We start from the raw sequence: 15,772 nt of genomic DNA, 5'->3' as shown, positions 1-15,772 counted from the left end.
GACGGCGCGCTGCGGCCAGCGCACTGCGCTGATCCGATGGCAGGAGCCAGGTGCTTCTCCTGGTCTCCCATGGGGTGCAGGGCCCAAGCACTTGGGCCATCCTCCACTGTACTCCCAGGCCACAGTAGAGAGCTGGCCTGGAAGAGGGGCAACCGGGACAGAATCCGGTGCCCTGACCGGGACTAGAACCTGGTGTGCCGGCGCCGCTAGGCGGAGCAGGCCGGATCTGCATCTTAATGGACCCCTACTAGAACCTGAATGCACATTAAGGCCTGAGAAGTACTGACACAGCCATGCAGGTTCACTCTGTTACTAAAGTCTGTGAAGTATAAAATAACCTGACATTTGGAAAAGAAACTTCTTGTAAAATCTATTTCTGGCTTACAACCAGATGAAAGTCAAGGAATTATTTTAAATGAGGAAACACACAAAACTATGATTTCCAAACAGAAACTTCCATTTAAAATACTTTGTGATGCTGAAATTCTGCATTATTAAAAGGTGACAAACAGCACTACACCCACCTATCTCAAAACCCTCACTCTGTTAGCTGAGTAAACTTAGGAAGAGGGATACTGCCTGCTTTGGTTAAAGCCCAACAGTTAGTTTGTCAGTGGCACAAAGGACAATGAAATCTAATTACACAGCGATGCTTTTTCTAGTGGAAAGAACTGTTAAAGTGCATCTCCTAAACATACTTAATCTAGGATTAAAAGTACACATAGGGGCCGGCGCCGCGGCTCACTAGACTAATCCTCCGCCTAGCGGCGCCGGCACACCAGGTTCTAGTCCCGGTCCAGGCGCCGGATTCTGTCCCGGTTGCTTCTCTTCCAGTCCAGCTCTCTGCTGTGGCCAGGGAGTGCAGTGGAGGATGGCCCAAGTGCTTGGGCCCTGCACCCCATGGGAGACCAGGAGAAGCACCCGGCTCCTGGCTTCGGATCAGCGTGGTGCGCTGGCCGCAGCGGCCATTGGAGGGTGAACCAAAGGTAAAGGAAGACCTTTCTCCCTGTCTCTCTCTCTCACTGTCCACGCTGTCAAAAAAAAAAAAAAAAAAAAAAAAAAGAAAAAGAAACCATTCCAACAAAGAAAATCCCAGGACTATATGGCTTCATCACCAAACTATACCAGACTTTTAAAGGACTAATTCCAATTCTTTTCAAACTACTCAAAACAACTGAAAGAGCAGGAATCCTCCCAAACTCCTATGTGAGGCCAGCATCACCTTAATTTCAAAACTAGAAAAAGATACAACAGAGAAAAAAGAACTACAGACCAATACAAATGATGTACATAGATGCAAAAATCCTCAAGAAAATACCAGCCAATGAAATGCAACAACAGATGATCAGAATGATTAGAAAGATCATTCACCCAGACCAAGTGGGATTTATCCCTGGTATGCAGGGATGGTTCAACATATGCAAATCAAACAATGTGATACATTGCATTAAAAAATGAAAAATAAAAACCATATGATTATCTCAACAGATGTGAGAAAACATTTGATAAAATACAACATCCTTTCATGATAAAAACCTTAAGCAAATTGGGTATAGAATGAACACTTCTCAATACAATCAAGGTAATATACAACAAACCCACGGTAAGCATCGTATTGAAGGGGGAAAAGCTGGAAGCATTTCCAGTAAGATCTGGAACCAGACAAGGATGTGCACTTTCACCATTGCTATTCATAGAGTTCTGGAAGTTTTAGCCAGAGTCACTAGGCAAGAAAAAGAAATAAAAGGGATACAAATTGGAAAAGAGGAAGTCAAATTATCCCCATTTGCATGACATGATTCTACATATAGGAGAACTAACAGACAACTGGAACTCCTAAGAGTTTGGTAAAGTGGCAGGATATAAAATTAAAATACAAAAATCAATAGCCTTTATATACACACTCAATGAGATGATTGAGAAAGAACCTGCAAGATTAGTCCCATTCACAATAGCTACAAAAAACAATTAAGTACCTTGGAATAAGTTTAACCAAGGAGGTGAAAGATCTCTATGATGAAAATTACAAAACATTAAAGAAACAGAAGAATAAACAAAAAAATGGAAAAATGTTTCATGGTCATGCATTGGAAGAATAACATCAAAATGCCCATACTCCAGAAAACAATTTACAGATTCAATGGCATCCTAGTCAAAATGCTAACAACATTCTCCTCAGATCTATAAAAGCGATGCTAAAGTTCATATGGAAACACAAGAGACTCTGAATAGCTAAAGCAATCTTAAACAACAAAAACAAAGCTGGAGGCATAACAATACTAGATTTCAAGACATACTATAGGGCAATTATAATCAAAACAGCCTGGTCTTTGCATAAAAATAGACACGTAGACCGACAGAACAGAATATAAATCCCAGAAATCAATCCACTATCTATAACCAACTAATCTTTGACAAAAGAGCAAAATCCAATCCCTGGAGAAAGAACAGTCTCTTCAACAAATGGTGCTGGGAAAATTGGATCTGCATGTGCAGAAGTATGAAATAAGACCCATTCTGTACACTTTACACCAAAAAAAGCTACTCAAAAATGGATCAAGGATCTAAATCTACAACCTGATACCATCGAATTACTAGAGAAGAACATTGGGAAAACTCTGTAAGACATTGGCATAGGCAAAGACTTCTTAGAAAAGACCCCAGAAGCACAGGTAATCAAAGCCAAAATAGAGAAATGAGATTACCTCAAGTTGAGAAGCTTCAGTACTGCAAAAGAAACACTCAACAAAGTGAAGAGGCAACTGACAAAATGGAAGAAAATATTTGCAAACTATGTAACTGATAATGGATTAATATCTATAATTGATAAAGAGCTCAAGAAACTCAATAACAATACAATCCAGATAAAAAATGGGCAAAGGACTTGAAAAGGTATTTTTGAAAGATGAAATTCAAATGGTCAACAGGCACATGAAAAAATGCTCAGTATCACTAGCCAACAGGAAAATGCAAATAAAACCACAATGAGATTTCACCTCGCCCCATCAGAATGGCTTTTATACAAAAAAAAAAAAAAAAAAAAAACAATAAATGCTGGCAAGTATGTGGGGACAAAGGTACACTAATCCACTGTTGGTGGGAATGTAAACTGTTACAGCCACTGTGGAAGACAGTATGGAGATTCCTCAGAAATCTGAAAATAGATCTACTCTATTACCAAGCCCTCCCACTCCTGGGAAATGAACAAAGGAAATGAAATCAGCATATGAAGGAGTTATCTGTACCCCCATGTTTATTGCAGCTCAATTCACAATAGCTAAGATAATGAATCAACCCAAATGTTCATCAACTGATGACTAGATAAAGAAATTATGGTATATATACACTGTGGAATACCTCTCAGCCATAAAACAGAATGAAATCCTGATTTTTACAATGAAATGGATGTAGCTGGAAACTAGCTCAGTGAAATAATGCAGTCCCAAAAAGATAAGTATCATATGTTTTTCCTGATCTTTGGTAACTAATAAAGTACAAAAAAATGTAAAGTATATGAATGAAATTGACATTTTGAAATTTGATTATTGTTTACAGCCCTTATCTCTACTGTTGAGGAACAGTGTTTTTTCCTTCTTACTATTTGTTGAATTCTTTATTTAGTGGAGGGTTAAGCTTATAAAATAAACTGAACGTATATCATTGTAAAAATTAAAAGAAAAAGAAAGGAAGGGGGTGGGGTGGGAAGTATAATTATGCTCCAAAATCTGTATATATATATATATATATATATATATATATATGAAATACATGAAGTTTATTCACCTTATATAAATAAAAAATACTGAAAAAAGTTTCCTTATTCCTTATTTTTTAAAAAGAGACTTTAAAAAATGGAATTGGAGGGAGAAAGGGAATAATTAAGCAATTGGACATACTTAATTTCAGCCTAACTTCAACATATATGACTTTCAAAGAATTATACCATATATTATTTAAATGGCTGTACCTGTTTGATGATGAAACTGGAAAGCTGATTTTAGGAATTATTATACATTTGGTTTTGCCACTTAACAAAACTGTTTTTAAACATAGAAACAGCCATTTTAATGTAAGCATCTTCCAAATTCTTCTAACTTACCATCAAAGAAGCTCTTGGCTCTCAGGTAGCTGACACTGAGCCTAAGAACAGAAAGTTTGTCCAGCTTATTAATAACATCTTGTGGGAAAGGCAGCAGGCTAGCCAAACGGTCCAATTCTGTGTTAAGCCGGTCTCTATGTCGCTTGGAAGGATTTGACTTGATTCCTTCAGCTGGGATTGGCTTTACTCTGAAAAACAAACAAAATACCCTAAAAATCCTTTTAAAAAATAAAAGGGGTAAATTTATGTTACATGATAACATTTCCTCAAATATTTCTCTAATATAAAAAACTTAAAGTCTACTTCAAGTTTACATAAATCTTTCCAAAATCTTTCTTTCATATCTTAAGAAAAATAAGGGATAAAATCCTCCATGTGCCTCAGTACAAAGCTTATGAAGTGGTCACAGGAAAATGATAAATCCAACTTATAACTTTACACATTTGTAATAAAGTGATTCTCAATGAACAATTAGGATGATTTCCCCTCAAACACAATTAGTCATTGTCAAGGGAAGGAAGTAAAAGGAATCTACAATAAATTATGTGAAAATCATGCCTTCTTTGCTATCTTCCACAAAAAGTACTTTAGCATTATTCATATTGTACATTAACAAGAAAATCCAAAATAAAAAGTATATTTTAAGCATCCCCAGCTTCCTATATTTTAAATTTTTTATTATTTTATTATTACTGTATTTACTTTATTTATTTTTGAGAAATGATTACTTCCCAAAACCCTTCTGACAGATGGTTTTACAGCCATCTAATGTGGACATCAAATATTTTAAAAATAATTAAACTTAATTTAGTTATTGGTGCTTGTTTATTGACAAATATTAGAGGTTTACTGTGGTTACTGGCAATTTTCATTTTTATGACTGGGCAGTAATTCTATTTAATTATTAACTTTCATAGCTTGTATATCAGTTGGAAAGCTCAGTGAAGCCCCAACAATTTACCATGATTTTCATCAGAGAAAAGTTACTTATAAGGAGTTGGGGTTGCTGCAGCAGTTAAGATACCACTTGGGCAGTCTGCATCCAATACTGGAGTGCCTGGGTTCAAGTCCTGCTCTGCTTCTAGCTTCCTGATAATACACATGAGCAGGTGATGGCTCAAGTCCTTGGGTCCCCACCACCGACATGGGAGACCCAGATTGAGTTCCCAGCTTCTGTCTTTGGTATGGGAAGTGAATCAGTGGATGGAATATCTGTCTCTGTTATTCTTTCTGTCCCTCTGCCTTTCTAATAAATAAACATTTTTTAAATGAAAAGATACTTATGAGTATGAGTAAGAGTTGAGCTCAGAAATGAGAAACTGAACAACTTCACACAAAGGCCTTAGTCAGGATTTTAGAACAGAAATAAATCAGTGAATTTACACATCAGACATCCATGCTGAAAGATAGGGATGATTGCTTGGAAAAACAAGCAATGTGATTTGGGGATTCTGCCTCTATGCCTTCCCATTAGCACTACAGAGTATCCCTACAACAAAGATATTTTTAACAACTCATTTGGAATTATATTCTCTTATAAAGCAGAAATGAGTATAGTGCTATTAATGGAGTCAATCAAAAGATTTTTAGACAATTTGTTTCAACCCAGTATGTGGAGAAAGATAAAGAAAAATAAGTATGGAATTTAGCATACTTTTCACACTGTCACCAGCAAGTAATTTCTTTAGCACTCCTCTATTTTTCTCTATTACAGCTTATGTCACTTATACCAAAAAAAGTTAATGAACTGACAATATACTTCCTCTAGACTATTTGCATAACTGAATATTTAACAGAAATTGGTGATTGTTTCCCTAGCTATTTCCCCTTAATCATACTGTATTTATAATTAAATTAAATATCTAATTACTGCATTTCTCCAATTTACCAACCAAACTTCATCCTTACTTATAGGCTTGTCTACTTCACTATATAATTCCTTACTAGTTAATACCTAGTCAAAAAATTTGTACCTACCACATCCTGGGCAGCCTAGGAAAACATTCTCTTAGTAAATACTCAAAAGCTGTTACAGAAGCTAAGGAATAGGAGCAGCCACTTGAAACAAGATGTTTATAGAAGAGGTGGCCTCTGTGATGGGTCTTGAAAGGCAAACAGGATTCATGAGGAAGTATGAGAAGTCTCTCATGGGAAGTGAGAAGTACAAGGCAAAAGAGGCAGAGTGGGGAAGATGGCTGGGGCCACGTCCTTTCACCAAACCCTGAATTCTGACCCTGCGCTACCTGCTGCCCTGAGCAATGAACAAACATAGCAACTCTTGACCTCCTGGAGCTCAATTCCAGTTGAAGGACAGAAGCAAGTTAAGGAACTAAGGAACGATGGAGTCGCTAGTACAGATAGCAGATAGCGAGAAGGAAGTGGAGTGACCCAAGTGAGGTCTGATGACAGAACGTCTAAGACAGCAAACTGCGAGTCTCCTCAAGGTACTGGTGAAAAACTGGACTCTCATATCTGAGAGTCACTTCAAGGGTTGAGCTGGGATTAATAGGATTAGTCCGGTGGTTTTTTTTTTTTTTTAAATAAAGATTTATTTATTTATTTGAAAGGCAAAGTTACAGAGGCAGAGAGGAGGGAGGGAGGGAGAGAGAGAGAGAGAGAGAGAGGTTTTCCACCTGCTGGTTCATCTCCCAAATGGCCGCAATGGCCAGAGCTGGGCCAACCCAAGGCCAGGAGCTTCTAAATCCAGGTCTCCAATGTGGCTGCAGGGGCCCAAGGACTTGGGCAAGCTTTTACTGCTTTCCCAGGCCATAGCAGAGAGCTGGATTGGAAGTGGTGCAGGCCGGTCTCGAACTGGTGCCCATATGGGATGTTGGCACGGCAGTTGGCTGCTTTGACCAGCTATGCCACAGCGCAGGCTCCGGTCATGTTTTCATCAAGCTGACTTTGATGCCAGAGAACACGGAGAGCAGGGCAGCACTTAATGAAGTGAGGATCCTGCCACCAGCAACTTCGTTCTAAACCATACACCTGACTGTGCCATTCCTCTGATTCACACTGTCAGTAGCTGTGAACCAGCACACAATCAACATATATAGCTTCCAGCCACATTAAGCTCTGCTGAGTTTCCTCCAGCCCAAGTCTTCCTTGCCTGCCATACCCCAAGGCTAAGCAACTCCTGTGGTTACCAACAGTGCTATAGTGTTTGCACAGAGCATCCCACCTCCGTCTCACCCCTTAAGTCACCAATAAGCAAGGCACTTACAGGAAGGCTTCCCTGGCCTATGTCGCAAGGGGCGTGGGAGCTCCTTCTGTCCTGTACGTCTCCAGGATCTCATACAAATGTCTTATACAACAGTTCCATTAAGGGGTACTTTACACAGATAGCTCACAACAATTCAGAAGTGTATCTGATTTCTAAATTCTTAGTAGCTTTCCCGTAATGATTAGAAACACTGAGGGGCCAGCACTGTGGTGTAGTGGGTAAGGCTGCTGCCTGCAGTGCTGGCATCCCCTATGGGCGCTGGTTCGAGTCCTGGCTGCTACACTTCCAATCCAGCTCCCTGCTAATGCTCTCGGGAAAGCAGAAGATGGCCCAAGTCCTTGGGCCCTTGCACCCAATGTGGGAGACCTGAAGGAGGCTCCTGGCTTCGAATTGGTGCAGCTTCAGCTGTTGCAGACATTTGGGGAGTGAACCAACCAATGGAAAACCTCTCTCCCTCTCTCTCTGCCTCTCTGTAACTCTGCCTTTCAAATAAATAAATCTTTACAAAAGAAGAAGAAAGAAAGAGACAGACAGACAGACAGACACTGAGAAGAGACCAGTGACAACAGTGAAGCAAGACAGGCTGGAAGAACTGACAGGAACTGGAAGGCATCTCCAAGAGGCATCACTGCTGGGCCTGGGCTGGCTCTTGGCAGTATTCAACCCTGCACCAGATCCTGAGGCTGTTTTCTTGTGCAGTTAAACACTGCCCATGTCTCCAATGTGTTAGCATGCATCTTATGAAATATTTAAAATAAGATTAAATTTCTATATATGCAGTGTTAAGCAATCCAACTGCATACACTTTTTTTTTATATAACTTTTATTTTTTCTATAACTTTTATTACTATGTAAATGTAATGATTTTTTCATCCTCAGTGCCCTGGACTCTTAATGTCTGCTGGCCAGAAGTGTCCAGAGCAGAGCTGATCAGAGCTGTGTCAAAGTAAATGGACATGGTCTAAGAAGCAAGGGAGGGAAATGGCAAGTGAGGACTTGTGGCTCAGAAAAACAATCAAACAAAACACCACACATTTCCTGATGGAGGGTACCAGCAAGGGGTACAGTGCTGGAGGTCGGGCCTCCATGATACCCACGTGGAAGCACAGGGCACGGGAGAGGCACCGGCAGAGAGGCCTCTCTTAGGAGGAGAAGAAGCAGAGTAGGACATCTTGGAGGTCACAGACGGAAGTCAAATTGCACAGAGGAATTAAGTAAGGTCAAGGCTGAGAAGTACCCAGGGGACTTGGACATGCAAGCCTACTGCTTGCTTCCAGTGTTAAAGCAACACATCTGACACACCTTTTCCACTGATTTTGTAAGAAATACCCAGAACTATCTTGTGAACATATTTCATACATATCCATTCACACCAATGATGTAAAAATAAATAACAGCGAGCAATCGTATGTCAGTTACACTTGCTGTGGGTTATGCTAGTGCTTTTACTTTTGTATTGTTTTTACATCTACCCAAGTACCTTGCCAATCATTCTCTAACTAAAAGGCCGTGTCAGAAATCTAAATAAGCATCTCTTTACAATCGAACTTGGGAAAACTAGCATTCAGAAATCTGCTGAAAGAGATCCTGTGGGACGGTGATGCGGCAAAAGAGCAACCTCAAAAATCCTGCCCCAACCTGCACATCAGAGCTGTGAAATCACCTCCAGCCAACTGCCGGCCCTGCTTCTCTCAGAGAAGGCCTGCGTGCTCCAACTACTGGTGGCAACAGGTACAGCAGTGTGGCCCGACAGAGCTGCCACAAGGTTAGCTTCATCATCTGCACCCATTGTTGGAACCAACACTAACAAAATTAACTCCATTTAATCATAGTGTAACTGAAAATGTATATATATATAAATGTAGCATAAAACCTCAAAATGACATGCAAAATACAGTTTTAGTTTTCCTCTGAAATCAAAATGACATTTTCAGACAAGAGATGCCCCTCACACTAGGCACTGAGTTTGCTTGATTTGCTTTTTCTCTGGTGACTGAACCTATTCCCGGTGCTCTGGTCTACTTACTAACAACTTATCCATCTTTAGTTCTAGTCCCTGTACTTGAACGTCCTTTCGTTCCTATTTCCTGGACCTTGGGTCATCCCTCCTCTGTATCTGCTGTGACGCTATTCCCCATTCAATGGCTAGGAAATCTGAAGCAGTGTTATTCCTCAACAATAGCCCTCTACCATACTACAGTATCCCTCTACATACTAACTATGTCCAGTGCAGCCCAGCTCTTTTTCAACCCCATTCAGTCTTCATTTCCTCCCCTTAGTTTCAGTGTACACTTACCTCAGAATATTAATTTTCAATGTCCACAATAATAAAGTGTGTGCTCAATGGAATTCTGCAGCAGTATGTGTAACACAAATAAGGTCATGTTTCACAGTTAGCAGAGGACAGCAGGATATATGCTGTTTCCCTATATGAAACCAGCCTCCTGAAAACTCTGGCTGGAAGCTACTTTCAGTGAGTCACACATCTTCTGGCCCCCTCCTGCTGGGCTCTGCTGTGGTGAGGGTACCCATTCTCCTGGGTTTGCTACTAAGTAGAGACTCTGAGACATCTACAGCACAATTTCCAACAAAAAACTTTACAGTGAAAATCAGGAAAATAAAATGTAAGCAAGAAATTTCCATAATTTCTATAATCCTGGAGAAAGGATTAAGAATGTTCTCTGCCTCCTCCTTCTATGCAAGGATACCCCCTGCCTCCAGTATTTCCCCTTCAGATCAGAAGGGGAAAAATAAAGGAACTTCTCTTCCCTTGTAGAATCACTAAATCGTGACCAGAAAAATTTTAAATGGTGTCAACTGCTAAATCAGTAAATGTGAAATATGTCCTACACACAGGGCACCAGGAAGCCTGAGCAGCAACAAAGACAACTAGAAGACATGCATCCTGTAACAAGGTAAGAGAGCTCATGGAGATGTGGCATCTAAACAGGCTCCTAAAACGGACAAGACCCTTCCAGCTTCATGATGTGAGAATGCAGAATTCTCTGCAACCATCCTTCTCCTCCAGAAAATCACGCCCACACAGGAAAGCAGAGACTACAATACAAACTCTGTTTCCAATACTCCCAAGCAACAGTAAAACCCAGATGCAAATAAATATGAAGATGAAAAATAGGTAGCAAAAAAAAAAAAAAAAAACGATGATGGCACAGGGCAGGAAAGGAATGGTAACTGCCGTTACTCAGTCCAGCGGTAAACAATATTTACATAGTCAAAAGTAACGAAACAGCAAAGTTAGTTTAATCCAAAATTGTGATAAAAATTATATTGGGAGGTTGAAGAAAGGTGGAAAAAGTAAAGGGAAGATAAGAGAGTACTAAAATCCAAAATATCACACTATTATGTCAAAACATAAAACCTAACATGCTAAACTTAAGATACAACTACATATACATTACTGAATTTTAATGTGCATATATTATTTAATAGGAATATAATTTCAAGTAATATTTCAATTAAAAAAGAACTGAAAGATGATGGAAAACTAGAAGACAAAGCAAATCAACATGTGAAAGATACTGCAAGCAGAAAATCTGTGAACAGACACAGTCCTTACTGCTGAACACAAGCACACTCTCAACACAGCACTGTAAGCTCAATGATCGAGCCCACATTTTTCCAATGAGATTTTTAAGCAAAAATGCAAGGGTACAAGCACATTCACAAAATGCCAACAGAACTGGCAAACTTTATGCAGAGTTGTCTGACACTATATTTCACAGTGTAATACTTGGCTCAATCTTAGAAGTACAAATACTTCTACAGCCTAAATTTTCACCCACAGGAACTTTTCCTAAGAAAATTATAATTTGCATAAAAATGTACATGACTTCAAGTGTTTCTGAAGGATGAATTAAATACTGGAAAGCCAGAAATAACAGAATTTCCTCCTCAAAGGAAAATATAAATTCTAAAATAGAGTACTACGCAGTCATTAAAAACAATGCTTAAAGGGCGTGGCAGGTGGCAATTCAGTAAGCTAGGAGGAAAGGCAACGAATACAACCTATGAGATGAGCCAAGTACATATCACACGCAGGAAAAAGTGAAGAAGTGATTTCAGGCACAACACTAAAGACAGCAGACAAGAGGAATCGCCCAGGAGAGGGCTACCAGGTATCCTGCACAGTATTGCCAACTTGCTAAGAACAGAAGCTCTGGAGCCAAAAGAGCTGTGAGCCAATCCCCAGTATCTGCTCCTTCACTTACTACCTGAGCAATTTTGTTTGTGATCCTCAGATTCATACACACACACACACACACACACACAAACACTACCTTTCTTACTATTATAAAAATATAACAATATGAGGTAAGTAAAGCACCATGCACAACAGTATCAAAGTGTTAATGAACCGTATTTCTGTTATGGGAAACCCCGATGAGACAAATCAACTTTAAAAGCATGGAGGTGGAAAGGGACCGGGTAGGAAGATGGGCACCGTCCTTGTTTCTAAGTAACCCCTTTAATTAAAACATGACAAGCATGGAGTACGTGTGCTTCTTCACCCGGGAAGCAGCACATCTCAGCAGTATCTGGAATTGATACTGCCTCTTACTGTTTCACAGGAGAACAGATAGTTCTGTGACATTTTAAGATGAAATTACTTTACAAACAGAAGTGTACCTCCATTTCATTTAAACCTTCAGCAGTTTTTGCAAGTTATAAGACACTTTGGTTCTGCTGGTTTGAGTAGCAAGGGAGGCAGCAAGGGTACTCACTGTCCCGCTTTCCCCAACAGGAGACTTGCCCAGATTTGCACCACTGAGGAAATTGGACCTCACCTTCTAGTTCAGGTCTAGTGTTCTCCAGTTTGATGCCATGTTTTTCCTCCTGCCATTTAATGTTACTTATCACTAAACACTTCCCCTTCACTGCACTTCAGAGTTGTGCTGTGCAAAGGTGTCTAATGCTCACTGCACATAAGGTGTCTAAATAAAGCTATCTCCAAGAACAATGCTGATGGAGAATTGGGTGACTGAAAGGACCTAGCCCTTTCCTTTAGATCTATTAGTAAACAGCATCACATCACATTTCTGGGAAGCATTTAATGGATATTACATAATGTAATAAAATTTAGTAGCTCCTTATTATATAATTGAGATTCATGGTGTTTAAATACAATGAACAGCAATTTAACAAGAATAGCAGGAAAGACACAGCTTTTATATTATGTTACTATTATTAGCATGTTGATACAGTAAAATCTCTCCTCAGAATGCATTTTTAACAAAGGAACAGGTAAGACTCAGAATTGACTTCCAAATCTGACACTTCCTGACGGCTGCCTTGATCCCCAGCACTGCTGGGATCACTTTAAAGTGTGGAGGTCATTTATTCAACACTATTTGCCAACATTTAGTAGTTTCTAGAAACACTCTAAATTGAAACACCAGTAAAAGTTTTTCTGTACTGATGAAACTTCAAAATATAAAAGCATATCCCAAGTTGTTTTCACTAGAGAAAAATAGATTTCATTTTTTTCTTTTACGGGTCTTTCAGCTCTCTTCACAAGATAAAATAATTAAAACACACAGAAAGGCTTTCATCTCACAAGGTAAAAGAAGACAGGATTTAAATAAAAATACTTGTTCCATTTTTGAGCAGGACTGCTAAAGACGGAATGACAATCTGAGGAAAGTTACAGCAGATTCTATGCCTAAGGTTATCTTTCAAAGTTGCCTCTTAAATGTAAGAATGTGGATCCCATGTTCAGTTGTTTCAGATCTTTTCATTTCCTAACTTTTGTATCGCCACAGAGAAAGAAAACACTGAGAGCCTGCTACACATACAATGCTCCAGTGGGCTTAAGTTTAATGCATTTAAAACTTTCTCAAGGATAAAGATAATTTTTCAATGTGGGAACTGCCACTAGGGGGAGTAAATTTTGCCTAATGAATTAAAGATGAAAAGAGTTTCAGGTTAAAATTATGTCATTTACTTTATCTCAAAATTGTATGGATTTGTATATTTTAATGGGGGTCTCTATGTTAAAACAGTCCTACTTTTATGCTGCAGTGTATTTTTTCTGAAAGTAAAATAAAATGGCTATTGCGTAAGCAGTCTGATAGCAGCTTCAGCTCAAACAAGATGTAGTTTTCCCAGACAGTGTTGACATGTTTTAGGCTTCATTAGCCACAAATTAGCAGTTTAACTTAAAAGTTCAAGTCAAACTTAATATTGGGCTTATGAGCCACATCCTAAAGTGGAGTTTGATTAAGTGAATTATAAATTTAACCATTTTTCATTCAAGTAAGAATATAAACACTTTCAGCTGATCAGTTACATGGGGGCACCCGGCTTTTCTTATACAACAAGTTGACATTTAAGGCATTTGCGTAATTTGAAGCAAGATACGGTGCTCAGCAGAGAGCTGACAGACATCTCTATTAACGCAGAATAATAAACGCAGAATACTTTAGTTACATCACATCACTATCAATTATTAAATCAAGGATATATTAAATCCTCAGGAAGTATATCAAAATGTTAAGGTAATGTACTAAAAGGTACATCTTACATAAATTAAAGCAAAATGCAATATGCTCAAAGGAGAAACTAAAAGTGATCTTTACTATGAATGCAAAATTAAGGCACGTACTTTCGTTTTACGGAGACATCAGTGCCTTTTGGTGGTACAGAGACTGAAACTCGGTCTCTTAGAAACCCACAAGGGAGACCTTCACAATTTCTGACCATAAACACCCCCCCCCCAATATCCCTACTGCGGATTACACCTACGACAGGAATCGGGGACGTCTCCCATTTAACTCACCGAGGATAAAGGGCAATCAACCAGGTTTTAATGTAAACCACTCTACTGAATGAACAGCACTGGGAACTAACTCGCTGCCAGCACCGAAAACTCCTGGGACCCCTGGGACCCTCAGCCGTCCAAATTCTACCCAGAGTCCTCATGGCCACTCAATGCCCACTCTTACGTCTGCATCCCTAGGAACTTCCAGGGGGAATCAGAACCGCTTTTAACCATCGCTCAAAATACCCAACTGTCATCTTTCGGGTCCGCAGCAGTGACAGCAGGGCTTGGGGGCAACACGCACGCTTCCGATTCGCTCGCACTGAAACGCTGAGGCATTCTTAAAAACTGTGCGTGAGATCCCAAGAACCCAAATGAAGGAACTCAGGAGGGCGATGGTGAGGAGTAAGCCACTCACGCAAGAAAAAAAACCTGTTCCCAAAGCACGCATTTTTTTTTTATTCTTTATTTTTTACAACCTGCCATCTCACCTAACACGCACCTCACCCAAACCCACACCAATCCAAGTGTGCAATCCCTCCATCAGAACTGGCACCGCTTGGAAACCGGGGATAGGGGTGCTGAGAACGAAAACCTCTTTCACTAAGTCCTCCTTTGCAAACCCTAAAACCGCCCCGACACCTCGCAAAAAGAAAAAAAAAAAAAGGCACCAGCGCGGGCCCGCATCTGCGCGCCACACCGCAGCACCTGCCCGCAGCCCCACGCCGGCCACCGACGCGGTCGGACCTCCTGCCCAGTCGGTACGCGCGAGCCGGGGCCACGGAGCGCCGGCCCCCGCAGCCCACAAAGACCACCTCTGCAGGCCACGCACGTGCGTGGCTCTTTAAATCAGTTCGCCCCGCCGACAGCACCCGCGCACAGGGGATTTGAGCCGCCGGCTTAGGGCGCGCTAAGCCGCGGGGGCTGCCAACGCCTGAGCACCGCTCCCGAGGAGGGGGAGGAAGAGGAGGAAAAGGAGGAGGAGGAGGGCTCGCGCGCCACGGGGACCCTCGCGCAGGGAAGGGGAACGGGGAAAAAAAAAAAAAAAAAAAAAAAGAACCCAAGCCGGCTCTCCAACCCCGACTCCGGGCTTTGGGGGCGGGGACGCTCCCGGGACACTCACGTTTTCTGCACCGGCTTCCGCCGCTTGCGGCTGGCGTAGGTGATGTTGGCGCCGCCGCCGTTCATGGTGCCCGGCCCGCGGCCACTCCTTCTCCCCAAGCTACCCCCTCCCCAGCCCCGGGCGGGCTGCACGGTCCTCGGGACCCGGTGGCGGCCGGGGACGGCGGCGACAGCAGCGCGCGCCCGTCCAGGGGCGCTGCCCGGGCCGACCCCCGCGCGCGAGGAGGCACAGGTGCCTTCCCCCGGGGCGGCGGCCAGAAGGTGAGGCGGCCCGGCGGGGGAGGGGCCGGAGCCGTCTGTCGCTTCGGAAGCCGGGCCCGGGTCGCCCCGGTGACCGTCGCCGCGACCCCTGAGGTGAGGGGAAGCGGCGCCGCGCGGCTCCCGGGGCTTCCCCGATCCGGGGGTGCTTCCCGCACGCGGCGCCTGCCCCGGTGGCCGCTGGCTTCCGTCCGCTCCGAACTCGTTGCCCCTAGGCAAGGTCGCCGCACCGGGCGTCGAGCGGACTCTCCCCGACGTTGCCTCCCGCCGCCGCAGCCGCCGCCGCCGCCGC

General features: G+C 41.9%; 1 protein-coding gene across 1 annotated transcript in view; it reads right to left on the bottom strand.

Moving 5' to 3' along the window:
- The window catches only part of AHR (aryl hydrocarbon receptor), a 45,869-nt gene extending 30,307 nt beyond the window's left edge, over nucleotides 1-15,562 (bottom strand). Inside the window, 2 exon segments of the mRNA NM_001082205.1 lie at nucleotides 4,100-4,287; nucleotides 15,224-15,562. Coding sequence (NP_001075674.1) covers nucleotides 4,100-4,287; nucleotides 15,224-15,288 — 253 coding nt within the window. The 5' untranslated portion in view covers nucleotides 15,289-15,562.
- Nucleotides 15,563-15,772: the final 210 nt, after the last annotated feature.

Source organism: Oryctolagus cuniculus, chromosome 16 (genome assembly GCF_964237555.1).
Source record: "Oryctolagus cuniculus chromosome 16, mOryCun1.1, whole genome shotgun sequence".
NCBI lineage: Eukaryota > Metazoa > Chordata > Mammalia > Lagomorpha > Leporidae > Oryctolagus > Oryctolagus cuniculus.
This window is presented reverse-complemented; position numbering and strand designations above follow the sequence as displayed.